The sequence below is a fragment of the Macrotis lagotis genome, chromosome 1, assembly GCF_037893015.1.
Source record: "Macrotis lagotis isolate mMagLag1 chromosome 1, bilby.v1.9.chrom.fasta, whole genome shotgun sequence".
NCBI classification, from domain to species: domain Eukaryota; kingdom Metazoa; phylum Chordata; class Mammalia; order Peramelemorphia; family Peramelidae; genus Macrotis; species Macrotis lagotis.
This window is the reverse complement of record NC_133658.1, coordinates 399,692,596-399,716,226: the sequence shown is the minus strand read 5'-3', so window position 1 is coordinate 399,716,226 and position 23,631 is coordinate 399,692,596. Positions and strand designations below refer to the sequence as shown.

The 23,631-nt window shown below is 38.1% G+C and overlaps 1 protein-coding gene across 1 annotated transcript in view; it reads left to right on the top strand.

The window, feature by feature from the left end:
* ADAMTS2 (ADAM metallopeptidase with thrombospondin type 1 motif 2) overlaps window positions 1-23,631 on the top strand; it is a 478,959-nt gene that overhangs the window by 436,277 nt on the left and 19,051 nt on the right. Inside the window, exons 14-20 of the mRNA XM_074212594.1 lie at window positions 321-444; window positions 2,959-3,039; window positions 10,493-10,656; window positions 14,975-15,131; window positions 17,610-17,742; window positions 20,215-20,422; window positions 23,063-23,192. Of these exons, the coding sequence (XP_074068695.1) occupies window positions 321-444; window positions 2,959-3,039; window positions 10,493-10,656; window positions 14,975-15,131; window positions 17,610-17,742; window positions 20,215-20,422; window positions 23,063-23,192 (997 nt within the window). The remainder of the gene's footprint in view (window positions 1-320; window positions 445-2,958; window positions 3,040-10,492; window positions 10,657-14,974; window positions 15,132-17,609; window positions 17,743-20,214; window positions 20,423-23,062; window positions 23,193-23,631) is intronic.

Sequence of the window (23,631 nt, the reverse complement as noted above, 5' to 3'; positions counted from 1 at the left end):
CTGCCAGCTTCATGGGACCTGACAGCTTTAGCAACATCAGTACGACATTCTGGGGGCAGCTAGATGGCACAGTGGGGGGGGGGGCTAGGTGGTGCAGTGGGGGAGGTGGCTAGGTGGCATAGTGGATAGAGTACTAGTCCTGGAGTCAGGAGGACCTGAGTTCAAATCCAACCTCAGACACTTAATAATTACCTAGCCGTGTGGCCTTGGGCAAGTCACTTAACCCCATTGCCTTGCAAAAAAAAAAAAATAAGACACTGATGCTATTGGGAATGAAAGTGAGGTTATTCTTAACCTGGGTATTCTTTTTTCCCCCACAGAAAGTTGGTTGTGACCGGGTAATTGGTTCCACCAAACAAGAAGACAAATGTGGTGTGTGTGGAGGAGATAATTCTCACTGCAAAGTAATCAAAGGGACATTCACAAGATTGCCTAAAAAACAAGGTCAGCTACACACCCTCTGCTCCTTTCAATTACTCACTATTTGGTGGTTTTCTATGTTCATGCTTGTATATGTGTGTAGAGCATCTTAAAATTCTTCTTTTCCCTTAACCCTAACATCTGTTCCTTCTTCCTCTGTAGTGTCTTTCTTTTCTGTTCTTACATCTAAACCCGATCACAATAAGAACACCAGCCTCTTTCCTCACCTCTCCTCATCTTTAATATCTCCTGTAAATGTTGCCACATGAATGTTCCTAATGAATAGGCATGGCCTTATACCTCTCCTGCTTAGTCTTTGATGATTCCCTGTTAAGCTGGAATAAATTCTAAGGCAGCAATTCTCAAAGTGTGGTCTTGAAGACTCCTGAGCATTCCTGAGACCTTTTCAGGGCATCTGTGAGATGGAAACTATTTTCAAAATGCTATTTACCTATTAAAATATTCTTCCCTTTTCCAACTACATATCTTTATGAGATCCCTCTACTTCAAACAAAACAATATATTACAACAGATTGAATGCAGAAGCAGATATGAGAATCCAGCTGTCTTCAGACATGATCCCAGTGTCTTCATACATTAAATATATTTTAAATATATATATATATATATATATATATATATATATATATATATATATATATATATATAAAACAATCCCACTCTTCCCATAAAATTATTTTTGTTTGGGAAAATATAGTTATTTGGGGGCGGCTAGGTGGCACGGTGGATAGAGCACTGACCTTGGAGTCAGAAGTACCTGAGTTCAAATCTGGCCTCAGATACTTAATAATTACCTAACTGTGTGGCCTTGGGCAAGCCACTTAACCCCATTGCCTTGAAAAAACAAAAAAAAAAGAAAATATAGTTATTTTTGTTAAAAGTATTTAATATATGTTAACATGTAATAGGTTTATGATTTTTTAAAACTAATAAGTTAATATTTTATAATTACCCATTTTAATTTATTAAAACAATAAATATTGATAAGTGTAATCCTAATAAATAAAAACTCTTTGGATCTTCAGTAATATTTTTAAGAGCATAAAGGGACCATCAGCAATTTTTAAGAGTGTCAAGACATCCCAAGACAAAAAAAAATTGAGAATTATTGGTCCAAGATATTAGGATGAGGTGTTTTTTCAAATTTACCTTCTCGGGCCACATCTGCCCCAGGTTACTAAACAGGACTAAAGAGACAGACCATTCTAACATCAGGCTGTGTTTTTTGTGTTGTTATGTTTTATAATTACCCATTTTAATTTATTAAAACAATAAATATTGATAAGTGTAATCCTAATAAATAAAAACTCTTTGGATCTTCAGTAATATTTTTAAGAGCATAAAGGGACCATCAGCAATTTTTAGGAGTGTCAAGACATCCCAAGACAAAAAAAAATTGAGAATTATTGGTCCAAGATATTAGGATGAGGTGTTTTTTCAAATTTACCTTCTCGGGCCACATCTGCCCCAGGTTACTAAACAGGACTAAAGAGACAGACCATTCTAACATCAGGCTGTGTTTTTTGTGTTGTTATGTTTTTGTTGTTTGTTAGTTAATTTTTTAACTACCAGATTGAAACATTGTAATTGAGCTAATGTGGCTTAGAAGATAGTCAGCCTCGGAATTAGGAAGGCCTGTATTCAAGTCTTGTTTCAGACACTTACTCACTGTGTAATCCTGTGTAATCCTTTAAGCTCTCTGCTCCCCAGACAACCCTCTAAGATTAAACATTGTAGAACAGATTTTGCCCTGCATTGGGAGAGGGAATTTTCTCATGGGACAAACCCTGCACTGATGAAATCAGAGTTCTGGTTGTGCATCCCCACTGAAATCAGACTTTTGCAATCGGTCACTACTCTTCCCATCCTCATAAACTCATGACTTTTCTCCTAGGTGTGGTCAGTGTCACAGGGCCTCAACCTCTTAGATTTCACCTCTGCTCTTTGCCTTTCTTGCTTCTGAGACTCCCCTCCTCGGACTTCATAGGCTCTGCTTCTCAGATCCCATCTCTCAGACCTGCTAAGACTTTGACCTATTGGTTTGTTTTGTCTTTTTTCTTCCAGGGAACTAATTAGGAACAAAGGCATGCTTCCTCTCAGTCAGTTTGTGTTTAGAGCCAAATGACCTGGACAAGTGGCTTCATTTCACTGACTCAGGTTCTATAGATGACAAATGAGAAAAAATTCACACAGACACACACGCATGCACGCATGCATACATGCATGCACATACATACAGATTTCACTCCAAGCCCACCTATGGTTTATTATTGCTCTGCTTGTGAGATGCCAACTGTGGATATTGTAGATGTTCCTATATTATTATACACTTGTACATATATATATATATGTTTGTATATGTACACACATGTATCATGTATATGTATATCTCATGTATGTACATATAATCATGATCATTATAACAAGATACTTCTTCCCATTTATTCAGCCCTCATTGCAAGACCATAACTCAGCTTTCATAAGCTTATTTCTTTCCCTTTAAATATCCTAATGAAGGTTATGTCAAGATGTTTGAAATCCCAGCTGGGGCAAGACACCTGCTCATCCAAGAGACAGATTCTACCCTTCACAGTCTGGGTGAGTATGATTCATGACTCTGGGCATGGTTGACTTGGCATTAGTGTGAGTCCTAAATCTGGACTCTGGATTTGAGGTGAAGGGCTTTATCTTTGTAAATTCTTCATAGGAGTTATGTAATACATTTTTGAGGTCCTTCCTTGTGAGGGTGATGGTGGGAGGAGAATTGAGAAAGCTATTAATTAAATTAGCTATTACTATACATTAGTCTTTCAGATTGACTGAGAATGAGTCAAAATTAGAAAACAGACTAATAAATCCAATCCATTGATCCTGTGTGAGTCAATATCCCTCAAAATTTGGGGGTATTTTGGGATGGGAGACAATCTAGGACCATCAGGGAGCAAGATACATAGGTGTGGGGTTTCCAATAAGAAGCCATATTACCTGCATGATATCCCTGTTCAGTGATATCTCTAGTAGTGAATGGGGAGTTCACTATTTATCAAATCCACTCCATGAAAGCTCTAGGTAGCATGTTAGAATTGAAAGAGAACTGGATTTTTTTTTGGCTAGGCCAGGGGTTAAATGACTTGCCCAATGTCACACAGCTAGTTAATTATTAAATGTCTGAGACCGGATTTGAACTCAGGTACTCCTGACTCCAGGGCCAGTGCTCTATCCACTGTGCCACCTAGCTGCCCCAAGGATTTTAAATCAGAGGACCTGAATTCCACTTCCAAATAGGATACAACTACTTATAGTAGTTTAAGTCACTTAACTTTCACTAGATTTAATTTCCTTATCTGTAAAATTAGAAGATTGAAACAGATGATGTCTAAGATTCATTCCAGATTTCAAGCCTATGATTCTGGAAAGGGTATTTAACTTATATCATACTTTATAACACTTTATTATTTATAAAGAACTTTCATGTTTTTGTTGTTGTTCATTTTTTCAGGTGTGTCCTATTCTTCATGACTGATTTAGGGGTTTTCTTGGCAAACAGTTCTTTCTCCAGTTCATTTTACAGATGAGGAAACTGAGATGAGCAGGGTTAAGTGACTTGTCCAAGGTCAACAGTTGTGAACTTAGATTTTCCTGACTACATATTCCCAGTACTCAATCTACCGTACTACCCAGCAACCCAACACTTTCACACACACTACTATAAAATCTGTGAAGTATCCAGGAAAAGATAGTATTATCCTTATTTTATAAATATGGCACCTGAGACTCAGAGAGGTAAATGACTTACTTAAGACCATATGTCCAGAAAGAAGCAGAGATGTTTCCAGGAAAAGGATAAGAGAAGGAAGGAGAGGGATATAGATTTAAAAAAAAATAAATTTAAAGATTAAGAAAAGGGAGGAGAACTATATGAAACTGTCTAGGTGCTAAAAAGAGGAAAAACAGAATAATTCCAGAACAAAATATACCCCAAGAGCATTTGTTAAAACAATTCTCTTTGAAACTGACCAGCATTAGAGCCAAGATGGAGGATTGTAATAGCAAATGTGAAGAACATGATAAATTTTGCACTGACATGTTTTTAATGTACAATGTTGTTGGCCAAATATTTATTATTTCTGCTCAATGCACAGACCAGTCTCTCTCCACAAGGAGAAAGACTGTCTATTTTCCATATTATCGGTGAGAATGAAGTATTTCTTAAAAGTAAAAATAATAATGAACAAATAAGAGATCTAAAGAGACAGTTGTTGTTGAGTCATGTTAGATTGTTCCTGGTTCCATTTTTCATTTTTTTCTCTCTTTCCCTTTTAGAGCATCACAACAAAATGTATTCAGTCTAACAACTTTCTTTAGAAAGGGAAGAACTGAGAGTCAAAGAAGAGATGAGCCTTGTGCAAGCTCTTCCATTTTACAAGTTGCTGAGTTAGGACTTGATCACATCATTCTGGATTCTTTTTTTAAGACATTGTTTATTTTTTCCCAATTACATGTAGGGATAGTTTTCAATAATCTTTTTGTAAAATTTTCTCCATCCCTCCCTTCTCTCCCCTCTCTCCAAGACAGCACACAATATGATATAGGTCATACATATCCAATCATGTTAAACATATTTCCATATTAGACATGCTGTAAAAGAAGCATCGGAACAAAAGGAAAAAAGCCATGAGAATGAAAAACTAAAAAACAAATTTAAAAAGTGAAAATAGTGTGACTTGATTTGAATTCAGATTCTATAGCTCTTTCTCTAGATGTGTATATTTTCCATCACAAGTCTTTTAGAATAGTCTATGATGACTCTATTGCTGAGAAAAGCTAAATCTATCATAATTGATCATAACACAAAATTACTGTTACTGTATACAATTTTCTGGTTCTGTTCACTTCACTCAGCATCAGTTCATGCAAATCTTTCCAGGTTTTCCTGAAGTTCAGCCACTCATGTTTTCTTACAGAATAATAGGACTCCATCACATTCATATACCATAATTTATTTAGCCATTCCCCAATTAGTGGGTAGTCCCTCAATTTCCAATTCTTTACCACCACAAAAGAACTGCAATAAATATTTTTGTACATGTGTGTCTTTTCCCCTTTTTATGATCTCTTTGGGATAAATACCTAGTAATGGTATTGCTGGGTCAAAGGGTATACACCATTTTATAGCCCTTTGGCCATATTTCATTTAGTGTTTTCTTGGCAAAAACACAGGAGTGGTTTGTCATTTTCTTCTCCAGTTCATTTTATAGCAAATAGGGTTAAGTGACTTGCCCAGAGTCACACAGCTACAAGTTGTCTGAGGTCAAATTTGAGCTCAAGTCCTCAATACACTACATTACCTAGCTGTCCTAGGTAACTCCAAATCTGTTTCTGTAAATTGGAGGGTAGAATAATGGTACACAGAAGATAAAACAAATAAAGGACTGAAGCAACAAACCTGTGGATTTTCCTAAAGAGAAGAGATTTGGACTCCCTGATGCAAAAGCAACTACTTTCCCTTCATGGAGTAATTCTGTAAACCTATGGAAGCTATCAGTAAATAAGTATTTACTATGTGCCAAGCAATGTGATCCCTTATCAGATCATTCAGGAAGGATTAGAAGAGGTAATAGGTTGTGGCTTATAACTCTATGTAGTAACTTACTGAATTGGCTGATAATAAGATAAAGGTCCGCAATTCATCCAGGATATGGCAGAGAGCCTTCCAAGGTTTATCAAAACAGATGACTACTATTCACTCTTAGTAATTCACATGATAACAACTGATCCTGTCAGAATGATTCTAGTTTATACTGATAAGGTTTATGAAGTCTTAGGCAAAAAACTGAAGGATTTAGGGAAGTTTAGGGATTTAGGGTGTTTTTCTCTCACTGATTGAAGACTGGAGAAGAAAAAGATTTAAAAGTGAATAGCTGAGTAGGGAGGTGGTTCCTAAGAATTTGGATTGCTGGACCACAGATTAAAACTTGGGAGTGATGGACTCTTGGATGACAATTAAATCCATGTAATAATGGCTAATAAGAATGTACTTACATAGAATCTTAGAAAAATAATCAAAAAGATTTTAAACACTAAAAGCAGTGTAAAAAAAAACTTCCTAGGAATATCAAACAATCTAGATGTCATAAAAAGTAGTTACAGTGTAATAAGAAGAATAGACATTGAACATCACAAAAATGCAAGAAAAAAACCCTTCAATAAAACCTGTGGTCTCAGATGTTTATATAAAAATGCATGAAGTATGAATAATCCAAGAAGTGAGCAAAAGAAACTAATATAAGGAGGTGAAGGACCAGAAGTGCTTTCCAGGTCACTATCCCCTAAAGGGAAGGGGTATCCAAAGCACATATTTGTAGATATGGCTCCTTTCCCAGAGTGACAGTTACACAAAAGATCATCATGAATAATTATGAGTGAGTAAACCTGTTTATCTAAGCAGATAGCAAACAAAAATCACAAAAGTTTTACAAATTAGAAATGCCAGAAAATAACTTGAATAAATTAACTGTCCAACTGAGAAACAAGATATCTCATTCCAACTAAGAAAGGAGCTCCAATATAATCAAAACAGGAGAAATATCTCTAAGAGGAAGATGCATTGAAATAAGGGACCATTCAGGAGCTAGCTCCCTCCTATATATCTACCTTCCAAAGTCTGTCTCTCTCCACAGAGTTGGTCCAAGAAAGTCTATAATTGAATGAGTCTCTCTAGAAATAGGGATGAAAAAGAATGTCTTTTTCCTCCAAATTTCTCATACAACTCAACATGCAATGAGAAATCATTTTTATCAATTCTAAATCACACCAACATAGCAATAGGCAAAACCCCCATAACAAACCCAACTTTTGAAAATGAAAGGCTATTCTGCTGAAGTAGAAAAGGAGAAATTTTTCTGAAAAGATCAGTGTTATCACACAGGAAATTCACTGATCAATTTAACATTTTTAAAGTACACATACATAAGACAGAAGAAGAGATAAGGAAGAATGAATACTAAAGGGTAGCATGGCCCCTAAATAGTAATGTCAAGTATGCTATATTGGGAGGGGGAAAAAAAGGATATTCAATGAAGGGATAGGAACACTACTTGTCTGCATCAGACTGATAACTGAAGATAATGCGAAGAAAAAGATACTGAGTTCTGCTTTTGCTTCTGTTTTCTCTGTCAAGAAGAATAATCTTCAAATAAATAAGGACAGAGCAAACATAAACTAATAAAGAATTGATATTCAACATAAACAGTGAGATTATAGTGAGGGGTGGTAGACCATTAGTGATATATCCTTTATAAGTTCAAGTTACCAGGGTCAGATGAATTATATCCTTAGATAGTGAAAGAACTAACTGGCAAATGTGACTTCTGAGCCAGTCACTGGTTTTCAGGTCGGGGCAGAAGGGCAGGGGAAGGAAAGGGATGGAGAAAATTGAATCTGTTCACTATATGTCAGTGAACTTGAATATGATTCCTATAAAAAATTCTCAAATGTATTATTAATGGGAGGATTACAAAACATCTAGAGATAGAGGCAGAATCACAAATAGCTATAGTTCAAGAACAGACAATGAAAGGCTAAACTCATTCCATTTTATTAATTTTTTTGCCTAAGATTATTAGACTGGTAATAGGAAATGCTGAAGAGGTAATTTACCTAGATTTTAGGAAATTATTTGATCACGTTCCTTGTGGATAGTTCTTATTGAAAAAATTAGAAAATATAGCATCATAATTAAATAGATTCAGAATAAATGGACCCCAAATGTTGTTATTAATGTTTCAATGTCAGCTTAGAAGATCTTAAATGAATGCCTTCAGAGATTTGTGTTGGACCCTATACTGTTTTACATTTCTATCAATGATTTGGACACAGTTCTAAAAGTCATGCTTACCAAATTTGCAAATGACATAAAACTGGAAGGAATAGCTAACATATAGGATAATATTGGATAAGCATCAGAATTCAAATAATTTTCAACCTTCAACTAGTTCTAATAAGATTAAATATAATAGGAATAAATTTAGACAATTAAATTCAGAAAATTTGCTTGACAAGATGAGAAAAGCAAGAATGATCAGCGATAGATCTAAAAATTATGTGGTGGAGAAGACTTAGTGGATTGCCAGTTCTACTTCAAGAACTTCAACAATGATAATGAAGCCAAAACAACAGCAACAAAACTGCATTGAGAGACTTCTTGTGCCTAGGAATGTAATTATCCTCTATCTTGACTAGAATTTGTTTGGCATATTGTTTTCAGTGCTAGGGAAGATATGGAAAAAAACTAAAAAATGACCAGTATGTAGGGCACCAACAAGGATGATAAAGAATTGGTTGAATATACTGAGAAGTTTAGTTTGGAAAAGAAAAGACATGGTAGGACAAAAATCTATCTTCAGAATTTGGAAAAGGGATTGTAGTTCTTTCTACTAGACCCCAGAGGGCAGCACAAGTAGAGATGAAAGATAGGAGCAAATTTAGAACTAATAAGATAAGGGAATTCCCTTGATGAGTAAAGAAACTTATTAATAATTAGACCTATCCAGGAGAAGAATGAACCAACTCAGGAAACAGGAGTTTCCCTCTCAATGGAGGCCTTCAAGGAAGCCTGAATGACCACATCTTGACTATATCATAGAAAAAATTCTCTTATCAGTATAGGTTGAACTAGATACTTTCTGAGATTCTGTAATTTTTGTAATCAAGTAGTGGGACTAGAAGTCCTCAAGACCATTCCCAGATCTGGTCTGTGGTTTGGTTTGGTTTTTTATTAATATCAATATGTCTCATTCATCATTCAACAGAATACTCATTGAAATTCTTCTAATTCACTGTCATGGAATTGATTGAAATTCTCATAGATAATTTTTAACTAGAATGGATATCTAGCTAATGACTCATTCATTCAAATCTCTATCTTTGTAACAGATTCTTATTTGAGCATTTAGGATAAACCCATCACATCTACATTGTTGACATCAAGGTTTATACCTGCAAAGGATCCTGAGATTCAGAATTGGATAAGACCTTAGAGACCATCTGTTCTAACTCCATTTTACAGAGCAGAAAATGGAAGGCCAGACAGTTTAAGTGCCCATAGTCACATAGGTAGTAAGAAGCAGAGGCAACATTTGAACCCAAGTCAAAACCCAGAGTTCTTTCCACTAGTTTTCTATAATCTATTGAGGTGTCTTCCCCCCTTAGGTGGGCAAAACCTCAGGGGAAATACATGTCACATAGTTCTATGGTTTGCAGTATATGGTCTGCATGTTCTTTGGTGGACAATGCTACAAAGAATATCTCCAACTAACCCCCTGGGAAATGCTCCGGATCTGTTTGTATTGTAACAGAGACATGGGAACAGGGAAGCTGATCCTGTCACTCACCTTCACTCTTCTTTCAGGAGCGAAGTGGAGCTTTATTAATGTTGAAATAGTATTAAACAGGAAGCCTCGTTTCTCTTTCTACAAGGATATTCTTTAGCCTTTGGCATGTTGTTGGGGCAGTCACTAATGATTTCTTTTAATCCAGTAACCATATGAGGAAGAAGACAGCATATTTAGTCAGGTTTCTTGATGTGATGAGCTTGGTTTTATAGGGAAAAAATATCTTTGTTGTCATGGAAGCTATAATCAAAGCCCAGATCTACTATGTGACCTTGATCAAGCAAGTCACTTTCCCTTTCTAAACCTCAGTTTCCTCATCAGTATATTGAGTATATCAGTATATCTTTATCAAGCAATGCAACAGAATTATGAGTATATACAGTTAAATGCATGGTCTACTTCAGTAAGGGCAATCACATGTGGATATGCTAGGGGTGCTAGAAGTAGGGATTTTCAACTAAATGCCTTCAAATACTCTGTTAGATGAATGCTTTGACCAAGGAAGATATGGGTCCCTGAGTTTCTGAGTACGAGGTGACAGCCTAGAACTTCTGCAACAAAGCCTTTTACTCTGACTCATTGCTCTCCTATGTCCTATATTGGTTAAGTCCTGACCTTGAATGGGGGTATGGGGGGTGTTTTCTCTTTTGGATCCCCAGCCATCAAGAACCAAGAGACAGGGAAGTTTATTTTGAATGAGGAAAACTTGGTTCCAGATTCCAAGGTCTTCATTGACATGGGTGTGGAATGGGAATATCGAAATGATGATGATCGAGAAACTGTCCAGACGATGGGCCCTCTCTATGGTGCCATAACAGTACTGGTGAGTTTAAAGGCAAGTGGGGAGCCCTGGGACTCTCTGAGAAATCCCTAGGCTCTCCAAGGCATTACTTTTTTCCCTTTATATGACTTTCTTTTTTTAATTATATAAAAATTTTATTTGTTTTTCCAATAATAGTTTTTAAACAATTTTTTGCAAGGTTTTGTTTTACAATTTTTCTTCCTCCTTTCTCTTCCCCTTCCCTCTTCCACTTCCCCCAAGAGAAAACAATCTGATATAGGTTCTACATTTGTAACCATGCTAAACAAAAATCAAAATTGAACATGTTGTGAGAGAAGAATCAGATCCAAAAGGAAGAAAGAAAACATTAGAGATAACAAAATTACAAAATATATGTCAATTTTTAAAAATTGAAGATAGTAAGCTTTGGTCTTCACTTAAACTCCTTCTTTGGATATGGATGGTATTTTCCATGACAAGTCCCTTAAAATTTTCCTTTGAATATTGTACTACTGAAATGAACAAGTCCATCACAATCAAGGCATCTTTTAACCTCTCTTGGCTATGTGACAGAAAATCAGTCAAAAATCATTTATTGGAAACCTATTATGTATCAAACATGGTGCAAGGTACCAAGGATATGAAAACAACAATGAGATAGTCCCTGCCTTCAAGGAGCTTATATTCCACTGGGGGAAATAACTTCATATATCTATCTATCTATCTATCTATCTATATATATATATATATATATATTATAAATTCAAAGATGATGTTGGAAATGAAATGAGATAGTGCTGCCAAGACCATAACTAAACACCCTGAATTGAAGAATCTAGGAAATAAAAGCATCCTCAAATATGGATTAAGATATGTAGTTGAGTAGATATTTAGAATTCTAGACTTTCTCTGGAGTCTTAATATACTGCTTTGAGTCTTTTTGGAATTATCTCATTATTGTCAGATAGTTTTCTTTCCTTGAACAGTGGTTTTTAATTTCTCAGGATTAGTTGAATGTTTATCAAACATCTTCTGCCTCTGGGAAACCTCAGATCATCTAAGACCCATCCCTTTTGATAGTGTCAACAGAGTCTTATGATAGGAAGACCATAGAATTTGGGATCAAAATTATATGTTTAGGTTTTTTTAGTCATGCATGACTCTTCATGACCCCATTTGGGTTTTCTTGGCAAAGATACTAGAGTGGTTTACCATTTCCTTCTCCAGTTCATTTTATAGATGAGGAAACTGAGGCAAGCAGAGTTAAGTGAATTGCCCAGGATCTACAGCTAGTGTATGAGGTTGTATTTGAACTCATGAAGATGAGTCCTCCCAATTCCAGATCTGGCACTCTGAATCCACTGTACCACCTAGCTGACCCAAGACCAATTTAAATTCCAGTTTGGCAACTTACTCTCTGAGTTTACTAAGACTTAGTGTCTCTCCTCAATTATAAAATGAAGGAGTTGACATCTGAGTTCTCTTTTAGCTCTAAATTTCATGATTTATTTATTGCCTTCCTAAGGGAAGAACAAGGAAAGGAAATGACAGTCATTTCTAAATAAGTGGCAACCATTCTAAGTGGCTATGTGGCCAATGGTGAAAAATGTTCCTACAAATTCTCACCTAGTGTGCTGAATGGGAAGGCCTCTTGAATAGACTTCTCTCTTCAGTGCTGATGTTCCTATCCCTCAAAAGCCTCTGTAGCACTCCCCTTCAGTAGAGTCATATGTGTACTGAAAGCCTACATTTTGATATGTTCAATGCAAATGGACACAGTAAAAATTCATCAATCTGATTTAGTTGTGTTGAGAAATACCTCCAGTAAATCTTATCTTAATCCATCTGTAAGTCATGAGTATTTCTCAACTCTAATAATAAGCACTTATTTGGATATTTCATATCTTTTAGTGTACTAGAAAGTTCAGGGATCCCAGCAAAAGAGGAGTAACAGAAGCAAAAGGGTGCTTCACAGGACTGAATACCATTATGTATTTTTATTTGTCATTTAAGTTTCTCTCCACTGAAGTCTTATGCTTGTCTCCTGATTGTAGTGTGACCATAGCCTTTTAAAATCCCTAGCTTCTTTCAAGACTCAGTTCAATTGCCACCTCTGCAAGAGACTTTTTTGCCAGTCCCCTAACCCCAGCTGCTAGTGCCTTCACTCCTGAGATTCCCTTCTACATGTTGTCTCCCCCTTACAATGTAAATACTTTGAAGGCAGAGATTGTTTCAATTTTGTCTTTTGTATCATTGTGGCTTAATGGTGCCTGGTATAGAGTAGTGGCCTTGAGATTTCAAAAGCTATTAGCCTAGGAAAGTTCCAGGTACTGAGGGTACCCCAAGGCCAGAAAGGCTATGAGAAATGGGCTTAGCAATGGCCAGTGTATCTTTTTGTCCAGGTATCATCCTGAAGTATTGAGGAAGTATGGCTAATGAATTCACCACTTAAGGAGCCTACCTTTTTGAAACAAGGTTCTCCATATTTGACTAGGCTTGTCCTCAGAGAACAAACATCTTTCACTTTTCCAGTTTGATAAAAACTTGATAAAATCTGTGTTCTAAAGGCATAGCCTACAGGTAGCCTCAGTCACAGCCAAAATCATGATAAGGGAAACAAAAAAAAAGATTTTGGTATAAAATAACATCAAGATAAATGAAAGGACCCTTATATTGACTGAGCTAATTGTGCCCAATAGCATTGAGTTACATGATCAACAAAACTATTCAAGTTCTCTTCCAAGGCCTTATCCTTCTCTTGGGATCCCTGTAGATCCATCCCCAAGCTTAGATATATTGCCCCAAATGGTGATTGGAATGATTACTAGGATCATTGGGATTCTTTATCCTGGAACACTATAACCATAATAATAGCTGCAAAGTGAAATGGGGTTTCTTTTGAATTCATCCTATGTGTCTGACCATTCTTGGAGAATACAAGTCAGATAATGTTGATGGTTTCATAGCTTAGAGAGTATGATTTATTAAAGTTTTTCATTCTCTTTGTCCTTAATTTACTTGTATATATACAAAATAGCTATTTTGAAATCTGTTCCTATATACCAGATATAGTCTTGATGACATGGAATTCAAACAGTTTAGACACTGAAATCTCCACAGTTCTCAAAGAAACTGCTCCCACTGAGCAGTGGTATTCACATGTAGGAATTCTCTTTCTGACCCTGCCTAGCATAAACTTCACAGTGTGGCTCTTAGGTCCCATCTTTATTTTTTTTTTTCAGCTAGGTAATAATTAAGTGTCTGAGGCCGGATTTGAACTCAGGTACTCCTGACTCCAGAGCTGGTGCTCTATGCATTGCACCACCTAGCCACCCCTGGGTCCCATCTTTAAACAGCTCTATTTACCCTCTGTTATTCACAGCAGATCTTAAAGGCTGGTAGGGCAAGTGGACAGGGCAGATTAGAATTGGTCTCTTCTGTAAGATTAGAAATGGGTAGGACAGATTAGAAATAGTCCTAGAACAGATGGACATATACTATCCTTTGTCACTACAGTGATTTACTGGAGTGTTTTTCTCTGTACAAGCAGGATTAGCACTAATAAATCAATTAATTGACAAGCATTTATTAAAGATCTCTTACATAAAGCATTCTGCTTGGTCATGGGAATATAAATATAAAATGAAACATTTTCTTTCTCAAGAAATTTATAGTCTACTGGGGAGGCAGCATATTCCATGATAAATATATGATTTATGCAGAATTACACACAATATTAACAAGAAATGTAGGGAAAGAACTAGCAACAGGGAAGAATTAGTAGAGGCCTCCCGATGGTGATATTTGATCTGAGTCTTAAAGGGAACAAGGGATCCTAAGAGGTAGAGCTGAGAGGAAGAGGACATTCCATGCATGAAGGCATGGAAAACCATCTTTACAAGGGCTCAGAGGCAGGAGAGAGAATTAATCTGAAGTAAATATTTTCTCCTAAGTGCCATGGGGAGAGGGAGGAAAGAGTTGTCATCTTCCTTCTCTTTTCCCTCAACTAAATTGTATACTGGAATACTGCATATTCACTCTAAGTAGCATCCAGGAACATGTACCTTTAGTTAAATAAAGGTCCCTGATAAACAAGAAAAAGTGTAAGACAGAGAATATTCCACAAGTTAGAATTCTAGTTCATCCCACCCCAGAGCAGGCTTCCCAAATGATCATCTGTCAAAGCTATTAAAAGTTATCCATCCTCAGTACATCCTGGGAGGGGGAAAGATCTTATGTTAAGGGTCTAGACTCTCTTATCTTTTCTCCAAATATGGAAGGGAAGATGAGTCAGAAAAAAGTTGGGGTATGGCTTGTAAATGTATTCTAAGTCCCCTTTGGCATTCCACCATATGCATAGGTCATTCCTCATGGCGATGCCAAGCTCTCTTTGACCTACAAGTATATGATCCATGAGGACTCCCTGAACATTGACAACAATAATGTTGTAGAAGACTCTGTGAGCCATGAGTGGGCCCTGAAGAAATGGACTCAGTGTTCCAAACCCTGCGGAGGAGGTAAATGCTTTATTCTCATTCAGAAAGGAAACTTTGCAATAAGGGAAGCAAGAGAATTCCTGGTTCTCACCTTCCAGGAGTCTTCAGTGGCATAGGGGAAACAAATGCAAAATATTTCATTAACAGTGATAAAGGAAAATGATGAAGGGCCAACATGAGTGATGTGAATAATAGCATAGATGGCACATTTTAAAAGGGAATTACAGCCTTGAGCCAAACAAAGGGAAAAACTGTCTCACAATCCCAAAGCAAAACATATTGAGCATGATAAAGGCCTAGACTCAGAAACAAGAGAAATAGAAAAGAGGCAAATGAAATCACTGGGAGAAACATTATGTGTGAAGTATCCATAGGACTTAGTGACTAGTATTGAGGTTAAGGGGAACCCTTATTAAGAGGTGAATAAAGAATCAGAGTTTCAGGAGTGGGTAAGAGAGAAAACGGTTATGTCATTGACATAAATGGATAGGGAGGGAGGGTATTAAGAACTAAAGTAAGTTTGAAGAGAAAGATAAGGAATTCTCTTTTGGGTGGGTTGCTTTGGGGATTGTAGTACCAAAGTGGAAATTTCTCTCATGCTTCCCCTTATTTTAGCCATCAACTTAGTTTAATCTTTGATCACTCCTTGCCTGAACTATTATTATAGCCTCTGATTAGTTTCCTTGCATACAGATCCCAATTAATTCTCTGCACAGCTGTCAAAGTGATTTTTCTTTCCAAAGCATAGCTCTAAGTTATTCCAATGTTCAATAAACTCCAAATGCTCCCTATTATCCTTAGTATCCAATACATGTCCCTCTGTCTGACTTTAAAACCCTTCACAATCTAACTCCAATTTCTTTTTCTAAATGTATAATGCATCACTTTTCTCACACTCTTCAGATCAGCCAAACTAACCTTCTTGTTGTTTATCATACATGTTATTCCATCTCTCACCTCCATGCCTTTTGTACAGGTTGTCCCCAGGGCTAAAATGCACTATTTATTTGCATAATCTCTTCTCATCCCTCCTTCCTTTCAAAGCTGTGCCCAAGAGCAACCTTCTGATTGAGGTTGTTCTGGATCCCCATACTCTTCAGCCCTCCACACAAGAAAGATCCTTAAGTACCAATCTAGATGAATTCTTGATTTTGATATGTTGTTTCGTTTTTGTCTTTATAATTATCCCTAGTGCCTTACAAAATTGAATAAATGCTTATTAATTAATTGTTCTACTTAACCCCAGAGGAGAGAACTAGAACAAATATGGGGGGCAGGGGGATGCAGGCATATTAAGACTGGGGTCAATATAAAGAATATCCTAATAATCAGAGCTGCCTAACAATGGAATGAATTGTTCAGTCAGTAGTGAGTACCCCCTCTTTGGAGGTATTCAGACAGAAAGTCAAATGATTCCTTATCAGCTAGATGAGATAGACTCAATTCCCACTCCCACCCCAACTCTCAGATTTCAAGATGCCATCTGTCCATGAACCTATGATATCTCTCTCTTTTCTCTCTCTCTCTCTCTCTCTCTCTCTCTCTCTCTCTCTCTCTCTCTCTCTCTCTCTCTCTCTCTCCCTCTCTCTCTCTCTCCCTCTCCCTCTCTCTCCCTCTCCCTCTCCCTCTCCCTCTCCCTCTCCCTCTCCCTCTCCCTCTCCCTCTCCCTCTCCCTCTCCCTCTCCCTCTCCCTCTCCCTCTCCCTCTCCCTCTCCCTCTCCCTCTCCCCTCTTCCTTTCCCTCTCCCTCTCCCTCTCCCTTCCCTCCCTTCTTTCCTCCTACCCTTTAGCTCTTTCCTTTCCTTTTCCTAGATCTAGGAAGATCTTAGTTGGTGGGGAACACTATGGTAATGAGAATCAATTCAGAAACAAAACTAATCTTACTACAGTGATAGAAAACACAATCAAAGGAGAGTTATGCCCCAATAATATCCCTGCAAATGAGGTCTACTATGGGAGTAGAACATAGTCTGTTTGGATAAAATCCTTACTTCCCTTGGAAAGAGCAGTACGTTTCATTCGTGAAATTAAGTTATTTGTCTGGTTTTTGACTCAATAATTGAATCTTCCATAATAGGCATTAACCAGTAATGACTCTTGAATTTCAAGTTTGGGTATTATAAAGTACATAAGGATATAAAAGGGAATTCCTAGTGGCTGGCTTCAGATGGAGGTTGTTACAGGTCTGAACCATAGAGAGACTTAACTCTTAGGGCAACTAGGGGGCACAGTGAATAGAATTTGGAAGCAGAATCAGGAAAGCTCATCTTTCTGGATTTAAATCTGGCCTTTTACACTTTCTGACTGTGTGACCCTGGGCAAGTCATTAACCCTTTTGGCCTCAGTTTTGTCATCTATAAAATGAGCTGAAGAAGGAAATAATACATCATTTCAATATCTTTGCCAAGAAAACCCCCAACTGGATCAAAGCTGGGTTTGACTAAAACAACTTAATGCCTGCAAATAAACTCTTCTGAATTTTTTTTATTTACTAATCTAGGTTACCAGCTTACCAGATATGGTTGTCGAAGGAAACTGGACCACAAGATGGTACATAGGAGTAATTGTGACTCCATTGAAAAGCCTAAGCCAATTCGCAGAGCATGCAACCTTCAGGAATGTTCTCAGCCAGTGTAAGTATTCTCCTTTCCTCTCTATCCCCTCCATCCATTCCCCAACCCCAGATGGAGTTTAGATATTCTGCTTACATGAAGGTTTCCTCTTCCTCTTCAGATCCTCTGGAGTCCTAAGGGAACCCTGTCCATACAGGGTTGATCCCTTGCCAATAGCCTGCTTCTCTGAGACTGGATTTAAACACTGCAAGGAACTGTTCCTATTGCAGAACGATTTTTCTTATTTTATCAATCCTTTTGTAAGTGGAAATAATTTGTCTAAGAAGGTAGCTCCTGATGACCACAGGGCTTCTGAGTAGGGGAATGAGGCAGAATCAAGGATGAGCCAACCAGACTACTCAGAGCTCTAAAATCAGCTCTCTCTATTGGATTTCAAAATAAGATGTCTAGAAAAGGGGAGATTATAATACCAATGCTTTTCATAGGCTGCTTAATGTCATAATACATTGAACTCATGTTTTTGGAATCAGGAAAAACCTGAATTCAAACTCTTCCTCAGACACTCATCAGCTATGTGATCCTGAGCAAGTCACTGAAACTCTTTGTACCTCAGTTTCCTGATCTATAAAATGAGGATAATAAATAGCACCTACTTCACAAGTGCTTGTAAGGATAAGATTAGATAATTAGATAATACATAATGAGCTTTGCAAACTTTAAAATGTTAGTTATCATCATCATCATCATTATTATTATTTCACTTGGTCAGAACATATCCAGAATGCCAAATTTGAGGAAGGAAAATGGTCAGTTAGATAAGGATTAAAAAGAAATCAATCAGGATCAAGATGGTAAAGAAGACAGAAATCATCCCATATGAGAATTGTCAAAGGAACTGGAAGTATTTAGCCTGGAGAAAATACAATTTTGAGGTCTTGTGTTATTTTCGAATTTCAGAGGCCCATAAAATAAAAGAAGGAGACTCTCTCTGCTTGGCCCCAGAAACAAAGGAGAGGCATTTGGAGACCCAGCCAAACAGTGCAGACAACTAGGCTTTAACTCCAAGTTAGGAAAAACCTCTTGATAATGAGAACTGTCCAAAAATGGAATGGATAACCTCAAGTGGTTTTCAGATTCCCATTCCCAGAGGACCTCAAATGGAGATTAGGATGCACGCCATGAAATATTAGACATCCTTATGCCGGTATGAGTTAGACAAGATTCTTTCTGAGGTCCTGAGATTCTGTGAAATACTACTTAGAAGTCAATGAAAAACATAACAAGTGTTAGTGAAGCCCTGGTGATGGGGTCCATGGTCCTTTCTATTTTCTAATCTAAGCATCTGGGGAGTTCTTTTAAATAGCTACCAAGAGAGCAGGGAAAGCCTAACTCTTAGAGACAAAAGGAGTGATCCAGTTAAGACAGCTGACCCTGAACAGCAACAAGCCATCTCTGGTCCTTTGGACTGATTCATTGAGAAAATGAATTCTGGTTTGTTTAATCCTTTTTTTTAACCTCCAGTTCATTAAATTTATTGATCCCAAAGAGAATGTTAAGCTGACCTATCAAACTCCAAGGAGTGCCTAGGGCTTCCTTTTCAGGACTATGGCAATGCCGCTGGGGTCTACATGGAAGGAGTGGAGCAATCCCTAAATTCAACCATCATTTATCAAACTCCTACCATGTACAAGCCCTGGTTATGTAAAGTTTAAAATGTCACCATCACAGACCTCAGTGCATCCAGGATCCAAGAAATCTGATAGGAATGATAAAATCTATACAGATAAAGGTCATATCAAGGAGAGTGTAAAGGAAATCTGCAGAGGTCTGTAAGAAATATTAGGAGGGAGATGTTATCTTCTTTCCAGGATTTGGGGGAAAATTCATCCTAGATACTATAAGAAGAAAGGATTTCAGTAGACTCAAATTTGAGAGTGGTCAGCGTAATGGAGCCCCAATGAGCAATAGGCAGATTCTCAAGACTCCTGAGGATTTCAGCTCCATTGGAGAAAGAGAGAGGATTGTTTGTAGGACCAGATAGACTCTAGGTTCTTCAGGGATAATTAGAAAAAGTATAAAAATTATCACTTCAGCTTCTTTCACTTCAGTTTTTCAAAGTTCCCAAGGTCATAGTGTCTCCAGTACTCCACCTAAAATCAGGAAGAATAAATATAACAGAAACCAAGTACATCAATCAATAAGCCAATGTACCAGCCACTATGCTAAGCTGGGGGTATACAAAGAAAAGCAAAACCATGATCTCTGCCTTCAAAGATCTCGTGGAGGAGACAATATAAAAACAGTTATGTACATACATACAAGATATATACGAGGTATAATGGAAATGATCTCAAGGAAGGCATTTGCATTAAGGAGGACCAGGACAGAAGCAACTATGAGTTTATAGGTTGGGTCAAAGTTGGAAGTCAGGAGAGGGCTAGCAAGGATGGCAAGTAGAGTAAGGCTCCAAGAAGCTCCAATTCTGAAAGTACTAAAGAATCTACCTTTTTTTTTTGTTTCTGGCCCTGCTAGGTGGGTCACTGGAGAATGGGAGCCATGCAGCAAAAGCTGTGGAAAAACTGGCTACCAGATCCGCTCAGTACGTTGTGTCCAACCTCTACATGACAATACCAATCGTTCAGTTCACACCAAGCATTGCAATGAGGCCAGACCAGAGGGCAGGCGGTCTTGTAACCGGGACCTCTGCCCTGGACAGTGGAGAATTGGACCCTGGTCCCAGGTGAGCTTCATCTTCCCCATCCATTCAAGAGAAGAAGCCTCAGTGGTTTATCAGTGAAAATCTATCTACTCTGTTGAATATATCTGATACGCAGTGTGCCAGATACACAGTGTACCACACACCAGGATGAAAAGTGCCTTAGATGTAGTCCCTGAATTTAGATGCTAAAGTGGATGGAGATGTTGAAATTTCCAGATCTTTGTAGACACTAAAGGGGCTAAAGTGGTGTAGGAGAGACAATGCATAGATCAATTTATTCACTTTAATTTATTAGTTTGTTCACTTTAACGTGAATGAAAATTCAGTAGTGCTCTCTGGTCCCAAGAGAGACTAAAACAATAATTAGGTCTCTGATCAAGTGGTACTCTATTGTAAATTGAGAAGAAATTGGGGGTGGGAGGGAAGGTCTGGAGAGCTTGAGGAGAGGAGACCACATTCTTGATGGGAAGACAGAGGCAAAGAATTGAGGCTAAGGAACCAAGAAAGCAGATTCTGTTGGAAACAGCAGAAATTATCCAGTTGAAGATAGGAGATTCAAATTGGAACATGGGAATGCTGGTGGGATAAATAAATATGGAACAAAACCTAAGATAGGGAAGGAGAAAGGGTGAATGACAGCTGTCTTCTAAAGGGCTGTGTGAAAGAGAGGCTGGGCTTGGTCCCAGAAGTCAAACATAGAAGCAATGGAATATTGATTGGCAAATTGAGATTTTATGTCTGGGAAAACATCCATCCAGTTAGAATGGATGGAAAGGGCTTCCTTAGAAGGTAATGACTGAGTTCCCTCTCACAGGAAGGCTGCAAAATAAAGGCTGGATGACTACTGATCAGGTATGATGTAGAAAGGGTTTTGTTTAGGTATGAGCAGAGCCATACTCCTCCAAAACTACTTTGTGTATCTTAGCTAAAAGGGAGCATTTTCTAGTCAAAGGGATCTGTCAAGGTAGGCAAATCTTAGAAAGAATTTAGTCCTATAGATAAGATTCATAGATCCATATTTAGGCTCAAAATATTCAGCTTGGGGGAGGGGCATGGCTAGGTGGTGCAGTGGATAGAGTAACAGCCCTGGAGTCAGGAGGATCTGAGTTCAAATCTGAACTCAGACATGTAATAATTACCTGTGTGACCTTGGGCAAGTCACTTAACCCCATTGCCTTGGGGGGGGGCAGAACAAAAACAAACAAAAAACCAAAATATTCAACTTGGGAATCTTCTATTCATTCCCCTTTGAGGCTTTTACTTCTTCCTGGCCCTTCCTCATCTTTGAGAAGAAATTTGAACCCACACAGTCCTGTGTTCCACTCACTTGTTTATCTCCTCATGTCTCTGTTTGAATACCAGTGGGACCAGCTCTCCACAGAGACTGAGGAATTAGGATGCAATGCAAGGAATCTTTGGATAGCTTCAAGAATAAGGAAAGGCTTATTCCATAGGCAGGCACACAGTTCAGTGGAAAGAGCCCAGGAATGGGATTTGAAGACCCTAGATTTACAACTATTGCTAATTGTGCCTCAGTTTCCTCCTATGTCACACAAAGTGGTGTAGGAACTACTGACCTGCAAGGTCTGCTCCATCTCTGAGAATCTGTGACTGTAATAGCCTGGAAAGACTAAATAGATGAATGAATCTGTTCAACCAAAATGGAATAACCTGGGCTTTAAAAAACTACATCTTGGCTTAAAAGGCTAATTCAGATGAGAACAAGAATGAGTTGGCTATGTGGAGTCACCTCTCATCACTTCTGTAAAGTCCTTTGTAAGCCAGAGTACAATGTGGATTTAGTAGCCCTGTAGTTCATTCTTTCTTCTTGATTGACATTGGGAGGGTCACATCTTGACTTGCAAGTGATTTGGATTTAAATAAGGCAGAGCTATGCAAAGTCCTCAGCCTCACTCCCTCTCCCAGAGTCATCTGAGGCCAGTGGCAAGACAGGTCAGGATAACTGGAGATGTCCCCAGATTCAGTGGGAAGATGTTGGTCTTTTGAAGCTAAGGTCTTTACCAGATCTCAGTTTGTCTGAGACAATACTTATTCAGTTATTCAGAGATTTAAAGCTAGGTAAGAAGTGAGGCAATAGTTGACCTAGTTGGCCTACTCAAAATAAATAAATAAATCTGGGAGGGGAGGACCTCAGGGTTTCTGGCTAGATGAAAAGCAATTACCTTCAATCTGAGCCATCAAAACCCAAATAGTGATTACCTAAGACTTGGACTGGGATCTATTATTGGCCAATCAGTGAGAGCTAGAATGATTTGGGTTTAAGGCATAGCCAAATATTCTATTTCATTTCCAATGGTCTTCCTCAAAGTCTGGTTTTCCAGCACTCTATTTCAAGATTCAGTAGCCCTACTAGTAGGTGTCTTCCAGAGATTCATCTCCAGTGAGGAAGCTGGTTTTTCTCTTCCAATGTCAGTACTTGTGCACCTTGTGCAGAGTGATCTATAGTCAATCAGTTATAAGTATATATTAAGTATCTGCTAGGTGCTATGGACACACACAAAAGAGCAAATAGTCTCTATTACATTTAAAAGCAGAGGTGGGGCCAGGAGAGCAGCAAGAGAGTGAAGACCCAAGATATATGCAGAGCAGATTTCTTTTCAGCCTCATGTGTGAAGCACTAACCCTGCACCTCTCCTCCAGTGTTCAGTAAGCTGTGGCAATGGCACTCAGGAGCGACAGGTCCTGTGCCGGACCCAAGATGGTGCCATTGGTTCCTGTCGGGAGGAACGACCTGAGACCGCAAGGACGTGCAGACTTTCCGTATGCCCCCGTAAGTCTTCTCCAAGGTTGGCCAGATTGACAATGAGGATCACAGGGGATGGCCTAGAGAGGAATCACGAATAGGGGAATAGGTCACTGGATTTGAAGTCAGGAAGACATGAGTTCAAATTCTGTCTTACACATTGACTAACTAGGTGACACTAGGCAAAGCATTTAACCTTTACCAGCCTCAGTTTCCTCACCTATGAACTGAGGGAATAATAGTCTCTAAGGACAATTCCAAGTCTAAATCTATGATTCTATGTTCCTTTATTTCTCTAAAGTTTCCTTTGACAGAGGTCTATGGTAAAATTAGACTTCTGAGCAGCAAGTATTACATGTGATAGCACCTTGGCAAAAAAAAGTAAGGAGTAAGAGGTCTAGGCTAAGCAGCTAAGACAATCCCCATGGGATGAGCCATTCAAGTCCAGAACCAGGGGAAGGAGTCA